The 7,686-nt window shown below is 50.0% G+C and overlaps 1 protein-coding gene across 5 annotated transcripts; it reads right to left on the bottom strand.

Annotated features, from left to right (window-relative positions):
- Positions 1-2,088: 2,088 nt before the first annotated feature.
- LOC144168896 (uncharacterized) lies at positions 2,089-7,216 on the bottom strand. Of its 5 annotated transcripts, none has more exons than XM_077697892.1 (4): positions 5,159-6,704; positions 4,584-4,683; positions 3,766-3,953; positions 2,089-3,135 (listed from the first exon to the last, which is right to left on the bottom strand). In XM_077697892.1, the coding sequence occupies exons 1-4, from the start codon at positions 6,089-6,091 to the stop codon at positions 2,680-2,682; spliced, it is 1,677 nt and encodes a 558-aa protein (XP_077554018.1). In that variant the 5' UTR covers positions 6,092-6,704; the 3' UTR covers positions 2,089-2,679. The 5 variants fall into 5 exon arrangements, with proteins under 5 accessions (XP_077554018.1, XP_077554017.1, XP_077554016.1 ...); XM_077697891.1 differs by having other exon boundaries at positions 2,117-3,147; positions 5,159-6,693; XM_077697890.1 differs by having other exon boundaries at positions 2,127-3,953; positions 4,584-4,644; positions 5,159-6,693.
- Between the last annotated feature and the right edge of the window lie 470 nt (positions 7,217-7,686).

The raw sequence follows: 7,686 nt of genomic DNA, 5'->3' as shown, positions 1-7,686 counted from the left end.
TCCCTTCGTGTTTTTGGACGCCGCCATCTTCACATGTCTACATCATCAATTCCCAGATGTTCGTCATGAGGTAGACATCCTGCTATTGGGCGGTTTTTTACGCACTTCCGGCAAAGAGAGGAGTCAGCGTCGGCTCGCCGGCTGATGTGCCAGCGGAGTGCCGGAATGCTTGGACATTTTACGACAAACGAAACAAGTGTAAACAAACGCCTAACCGTTTGTATTGAATCCACCACGGCCATAATACGACATGAATATTCTCTTACCTGAGTACGTTCCATAAAGAAAGCGTTGAAGCCCCGTGGCACTTCTTTCGTGCAATCGCAGAGGACGCCCTGAGCCGAATTCCCGGGTTGGACACATACATTTTATTCAACTTCAAAACAATCCAGAGAGTCGTTTCGAACAAACACAACATCCCTACATGCGTTGCAAGTCTGAAGCTCGATTGACAGACGATGGGTTGCCTCCTCCTGCCCGTCGTAAATTCGGTACCCACCTCGAGCGCGGTTTGCGGGGACGAAGAGCAAGTCACTTAACTCTGGCGCACAAGCCGATGGCTTTTAGCCACGCACACGGCACATACCCCATGTGAGGTTGAGTCGTACGTTGCTCGAGAAAGATAATCCAGACCATGGGAAGCACTATCCACCCGCAGAAGCACAACGTCGCATTTGATCGCGAAACAAAGTCGTCCACAACACACACACCATCGCCTTCTGTAATGCCAAACGCATCTCGCACTTCCCAATGGGAGTGGTACGGCTGCAGTGCCCACATGTCGCGAGGTGGGGCCTCGAGCTGAACCGGGCTCACGCAACCGTAACTGACTTCTGGAGCGGTTTGCGTCTTGTTTCTAAGGCAACCGACGTTAGAGATTGTGAAAGAAATGGGGCTCGCGCCAGCGCTAGAAACCTCAGAACCATGCCGGAGCATGTCTTGCCAACGTTGCCGCTCTCCACCACGCGTCGCCCCAAGCTGAACTTGTCACATGATTGAAGCGTTTTGTGCACGGGTTTTGTATTGGTTTAAAATGTCTTTTTCACATGCCGCCGGCAGGAATTACCACCGCCGCAAAATAAGACCTGGCATTAGCGGGGCCACATATGATACGGCGCTTTTTGGATAAACATTGCGCGGTGCATGAAAGGGACCGAGCGCACGATCCTGCCCAAGCGGCTGCGAGTTCACTGCCGATAAAAAGTCACGTGCCGCCGATAGCAACTGCAGCAGCGTACACTGCGAAAGGGAAAGGCCAGGTCGCCGCACGAATGCGGCCAGATTTTTCATTCGCTTTTCCAGCCTTGAGCGGAGTGCGGGATTCACGGTGTCAACAAAGCTTGCCTGTAGCAGACGGCAGTATGAGGAACGCCATAGAGAAAATACGTCACCGTTGAGGAGCGCAGCATCATGGGAAGGAAGGCTCGCGCGCCGTCAACAGCGGAAGGTGGAGGAAACGCGGCGCGACGATAAAGCGCGGTTTTTGATTTACGATTTCTCAGCTAATACTCATCGCTTTAACAAAATTCTTGCGGGAAGAGATTGCTAATACATTGCTTTATTTGGTTACATGTACATCCATGCATCGGCGGAAGGTATTTCAGGACCCCTTTAAACGCGTTTGTTGAAAGCGCAGCCCTCTGTTTCTCTAGACCTGCAATTTTCTTGAATATTCCAACCGTTAGCAAACAATCATGGGTATTTGGCGTGTAGAAACTTGCCGTTCTTTGCTGTTGAACGGATTGCCCCAGCATGTTCTCTAAGATCCAACTGGTACACTGAACTCAACTATTACTGGCGTACTGCACCTTGTTGTGAAGTCCGACATAGTGAAGTACCCGATTTTCAGCAAAACCCGTAAGATAACCCTTCTCATGTAGGATTTTTAAGGTTCTAAGAAAATTAATGAGCTTTGGTCTCGTTTTTAAACGTGAATTATTGCTGCCATATCTATAGTTCGGAATGATTGAAATGACACCAACACTATAGTGTCTTTTAAGTGAACGCCCCTTTAAATATCTTGTTTTTTTAACTCCCACTAAAGAAGGCGGTCTGAGTGGGAAGCTCCTCGGAAGTATTTCGGTCCCTACAGAACCCAACAATATGTTGGCCAACTTACCTACGAGGCTGTCCCCGGCAGACATTCCCGCACACCACAACGCTGCACGCCGCACGAAGTATTCCACGCGGTTATCTTCAAGCCATACTGTGCAAGGGGACACCCTTTGTTTTGTTTGTTGAAACAGTCGTTTTATTTTAGCATCAGGTTGATGCACTCTTATAGGAGGGACAGTGCCGCGAAGAATGCATTCGGCTTTTATACATCCTTTTTGTTTTTGCCATCCGCCGGCACCCGGCTGTGTTATCAATGTTTAAAAAAAAATGCATGTAACCGTCCAATCGTTTTTTTGAATGCCGCACGGGCCATCTTATTTTGATAGGAAGAGTGTTTGGTCCTGACGTCACGTGCCGAGAATAATCTTTTTTGTCTCTCTTGTTCTGTTTGTATTCGACGTTTCTGTGAACGAGCTGACGGCATGGGTCGAACAACGTTTTATTGCCGATAACGAAGGGTTTATGTAGGCTGGGCGAGTGACGTCACGCTCACGCAGGAGCGACAGCTTGCGCTCGTTATCGCGGCAGTGTCAACTCGGTTACATCTTCCTTTCCTTGGTGAAATCAAGATCGCTCCGGCAGGGGGTACCGACGAGGCTCGCGACGTTCCCGAGAGCTTCTCCGTGGTAGTGGCGGCTCTGGAACGGGACCGGAGTCTGGCAAGCCTGAGGAAGGTGTTGGGGTAGTGTCGGGACACGGTAGTTCTGGAACCTCCCGGAGATGTTCCCGTGTGCGTCGCATTTCTCGGCCGTCTTCTGTTTTCACTAGCACAGAGCGGGGAGCTCCTGCTGATCCCAGCACAACGACCGGGGACCACGTCCGTGTGTGCGTGTCGTACACCGAGGCCCTCTGACCGGGTGAGAGGGTGCGTAGGTCCCTAGCTCCTCGATTGTAGTAGACCCTCTGTTTGTGGCGAATATCCTGGAGACGGGTGTGCACCTCCCGGCTTGGCAATGGTGACGGCTTCAGGTGGCAGGAGGGAACTGGTAGCAGCGTTCTCGTTTGTCGACCCATCAGCCTCTGCACAGGTGACTTCAAAATAGCATCACGTGGAGTATTGCGCAACTCAAGCAGAGCTAAATAGAAGTCGGGGCTATTATAGGAACACTTCTTTAGTAGCGTTTTCGCTTCTTGAACTGCCCTTTCGGCCATGCCATTTGCACGAGGATGATAAGGGCTTGACGTCACGTGGGTGACTCCTAGTTCATGCAGAAATTCACGGAACTCGTGGCTACTAAAGGGGGGCCCGTTGTCACTACAGAGCTTCACTGGTAAGCCATGGACAGAGAAAACTTTCGCGCACCACTCCTTCAAGTGCCGGGCTGTTGTGTATTGAAACTCCTGTATTTCAAAATAAAAGGAGTAGAAGTCTACAATTATGGCAAACTCTTTACCACCGTGATGGAATAAGTCCATGCCAACTATCTCCCACGGCAGAGTGGGGACATCATGAGGCAGTAGAGGCATCTTCGTGTTTTGCTTTTGGTGAGCCTGGCAAACTTTGCATGATGCTGCAACCTGGTCAATGTCGCTGGACATTGATGGCCAAAACATGACACTCCTTGCCCGAATTTTCATCTTTTCCGCCCCTGAGTGGGCCAAATGAAGAAGACGAAGGATTTCTGCTCTCTTAGCGCTTGGTACGGTTACCTTGTTGCTGCGAAAGACGAGGCCATCTTGTGCATGCATCTCTTCTCGATACGCCCAATATGGTCTGGCGCTTGCTGGCACGTCCTCTTTGTTTTCCGGCCAGTCAGTCTCGGCGTAGGATCGGACGGTCGACAGAGCAGGATCGTTGGCGGTTGCTGCACGGAGCTCCTCGAGGCGACGCTCGGAAGCTGAAACGAGGGCAATGACGTTAACATTGAAACGCTCGGTTTCTTCCGCCAATAAGGCCTTGCTTGGAAAACGAGAGAGCGCATCAGCCAAAAAGAGCTCTTTTCCTGGCTTCTACAGTAGATTGATGGCGTATCGCTGCAATGTCAGTCGCATTCGTTGCAGTCGAAGTGGACACTGGTGAAGTGGCTTACTAAACATTGGCACCAACGGACGATGGTCGGTTTCCACTGTAACCTCAGGCTGGCCGAAAATATAATCGTGAAATTTTTCGCAGCCATGCACAATCGCCAGAGCTTCCTTTTAAATCTGCGCGTACCGCGTCTGCGCATCGCTGAGCGATCTAGACGAGAAAGCGATAGGGCGGCCGTCTTGTATCAGAACGGCGCCAACGCCCATGTGGCTGGCGTCAACAGAGAGGGTGACTGGCTTTTTCGGATCAAAGTAAGCAAGCACTGGCGCTGTTACTAAGGCCTGGCGCAGCTCATTGAAGCTGCTTTGCTCTTTTTCAGTCCAGACCCAGGCAATATCTTTGCGCAGCAGAGTTCTAAGTGGGGCGGTGAGCACAGACATTCGCGGAATGAAGCGCTGCACGTAATTCATTGTTCCGAGAAAGACTTTCCATTCCTTACTGTTACTCGGCGCTGGCATGTCCAAAATGGCTTGGACGCGATCGGGATCAAGGCTCAGTCCCTGCGTGGTGAAAACGTGTCCCAAGTACCGAACTTGCTCCTGCAAAAAGGCACATTCCTGCGAGTTCAGACGGAGGTTGTGCTCACGGCAGCGTGCAAGCACACCAGTCAAGTTGTTGTCATGCTCTTCCTTCGTTGTGCCCCAGACTAATATGTCGTCCATTACAACAGCTACTCCGGACAGGCCCTCCAAGAGGCGGTGCATGGCTGCTTGAAATATTTCCGGGGCAGAAGCAATTCCAAAAGGCATGCGGAGAAACCGATAGCGCCCGTAAGGCGTGCTCATTGTGCACAATTTAGAGCTGCTGTCAGAAAGTTTTATTTGCCAGAACCCGGATGCTGCGTCCAAGGTAGAAAAATATTTGGCTCCAGATAGTCGTTGCGCGACCTCTTCTAGAACAGGCATAGGGTAGTGTTCACGCAGCATAACCTTGTTAAGCTCTGTTGGGTCGAGACAAATTCGTACCTTTAACTACGGCGACCATATAGCTGGACCATTCAGTTGGTTCGGTTACCTTGGTTATGACGTTTTGCTCCTCCATGCGTTGAAGTTCGGCCTTTACTTTTTCTTCAATGGCGACCGGAACCCTTCTGGCTGGCACAACGACACCGGCGGCGCCCGGCTTGAGCTTCATGTCGTACTCAAAATTTTTTAGCTGTCCCAATCCTGTGAAAACATCGGCGAAGGGCTGCGCCGCTGGGTACAGTTGTGTCTCGACGCTATCGATGCGATAAATTAAGCCAAGGCTTTCTGCTGCTGCTCCGCTGAGTGTCACCGGCACGTTTTGCTCAATGACGAAGAAGGTTTCATCATGCTGTTTATCGTTCACGGATAGCGACAACTTCACCTTAAACTGCGCAGTCGTTTTGTGCCCGAAAAAACTCGTTAACGTAGCTCGGCAGGCTTGATGAGTCTTTCTCGGAAGCGACAACACATCTTGCTTTGAAATCACACAACAGTTTGCCCCTGTATCAAGTTTGCAGACCATCGGACGGCCTTCAACGCAAACTGTCGCGGTCCACTGGTCACTAGCGAGTGCGCTCACGGTTAAAGCGTCCAGAAAAAAATCTGGCCTTTCGTCAACATGCAGCTCTCTTATTTCCTTGCGCCTTGAATCTTCGCTGCGCAAGAAGGATGACTGCGCGCACGCTTGGGCGAAATGATTCAATCCTCCGCATTTCTTGCATGCTTTTCCTATCGCTGGACAGCGACCGCTACGATGAATTTTGTAGCCGCATTTGCTACATGGCTTTGAAACTCTGTCCAACGCATTTACGGCTGCAGTTTCAGCGCCTTCAATGGTGCCACGTATCTGCCGAAACTGCTCCTCGCCTTGCTCTTGGATGCGACACATTTCGACTACTCTTTGGTAAGATGGGTTTTCCGAAATTAACTTCTTTAGCAGGCTCTTGTCCCTAATGCCGAGTATGATGCGGCTACGAAGCATGCGCTCTTCTAGGTCTCCAAAGTCGCAGTGTTTTGCTAGCGTTCGCAATTTGACAAGCCAGTCATTGAAACTTTCGTCCTCTTTTTGGTCTCGGGAGCCGAAGCAAAACTCATGGTAAGTGAGGTTCTTCGCGGGCTTGTAGAAGTCTTCAAATTTTTGAATTATGAGGTTTACATCGCTTGTGTCCTCTCCTGGCTCAAACTTGAACGAAGCGTACGCTTTTCTAGCCTCTTCTCCAATGGTCACTAAAAGCGTCGCCGCCTGCACTTCTTTCGGTTGCTTGTTCAACTGAGTAGCCGTGGAAAACAGTTGAAACTCACTTTTTCAGGTCTTCCACCCAAGCCAAGCGTCTCGCGATGTGTCGAGGGGCTTCGGAGGCGGCAGGAGCGTTGTCGGCAATGCAGGCGGTGTCGGCAACGCAAGCGGTGTCGTCATGCTGGCTGTTTTCCGCTGCCACCATGTGAACGAGCTGACGGCATGGGTCGAACAACGTTTTATTGCCGATAACGAAGGGTTTATGTAGGCTGGGCGAGTGACGTCACGCTCACGCAGGAGCGACAGCTTGCGCTCGTTATCGCGGCAGTGTCAACTCGGTTACAGTTTCGAGAAAAAATTGCGCAGAAAGCTAAGTTCTTCCGGCGCAGGCTTCGCAGTCTCCGATTCGCTGATACTCCCCTGTGCAAGTCACTTTGTTGACTGGTGCTTCACCGGCTGTGTATTCTTTTAGTTGTTACAAGAGCTCGAGTTTCGCCCAAAAACCTTTTTTAAGATAGCTGCGTCGCCTTTGGCTACGTGACAATACTGTTTTTAATAGTGAGCGCGTAAGAATATATGGTTATCAGGGCCACGACCGATGAGTTCAAATCAACACTGCTGTTTCAGCGATACGTCCTTGCTAGATTCAATAAACGTTCGTAGGTCAGATGCAGCTAGCAGACCGGGTTACTCTTGCTTGCTGGGTTGGACTTCAGTTTGTCGACAACTTTTACGTAGTGTCTGTCATCACCGCATACTCTTCTGAGTTTTGTAGCGACTCCTACCGAGATCCCTTATTTAGATGTCGTAGGTGACGAATAGTGCAGTTTAGGTACTGCTGCCTGCTCTCTGTTTGTTATTAAGTGGTGTTTAAAGTTCACCATTGTCTAGGGCGATGCTAGTGTCCAGCAAGTTTGTTCGTTTCCACCCAACCAAAATGTAGGGTGGAGGTTTGAAGTGGCTGGTTGGATTCATTCATCATGTTCCTGAGAGATCTTGCCTCGGTGGCATTGCAGAAAAGATGCATCGATGTTATGCCCGGTTATGTCCACTGCAGGACGAAGGCATCTCCCAAATATCTCTTGCCCTGCTTATCGAGTGTCTGGAGTGCAGTAGTGTGATTGTATAATCGTTAATAATAATAGCAGAAATATAATAATAGTATTTAAAACCTTTCGGTAATTCGACACAATATTCTCGGTTTTACATCTCCTCACGACGTATTTCATTTTTTCGTATTTCTCATAGGCCCTGGTTTTTGAGAACCTAGCGGTAATGATTTTCCCCCTTTTTTAGTTTCTAGTTACCTGGCACAATGGTAGTTCAGACATCATTGCATG

Source organism: Haemaphysalis longicornis, unplaced genomic scaffold (assembly GCF_048455015.1).
Source record: "Haemaphysalis longicornis isolate Haplotype H1 unplaced genomic scaffold, Haemaphysalis longicornis Haplotype H1 scaffold_2, whole genome shotgun sequence".
NCBI classification, from domain to species: Eukaryota; Metazoa; Arthropoda; class Arachnida; order Ixodida; family Ixodidae; genus Haemaphysalis; species Haemaphysalis longicornis.
The sequence above is the reverse complement of the archived record's forward strand: the minus strand, read 5'-3'. Positions and strand labels throughout refer to the sequence as shown.

Coding starts and splice junctions, on each gene's coding strand:
- LOC144168896 (XM_077697889.1), bottom strand. CDS start 6,091: ATGCTTCGTAGCCGCATCATACTCGGCATTAGGGACAAGAGCCTGCTA. Junction 4,684..5,158: donor AGCAAAACGTCATAACCAAG/GTAACCGAACCA, acceptor GCCTTTTTGCAG/GAGCAAGTTCGGTACTTGGG. Junction 3,954..4,583: donor CATGCCAGCGCCGAGTAACA/GTAAGGAATGGA, acceptor CCCTCGTTTCAG/CTTCCGAGCGTCGCCTCGAG.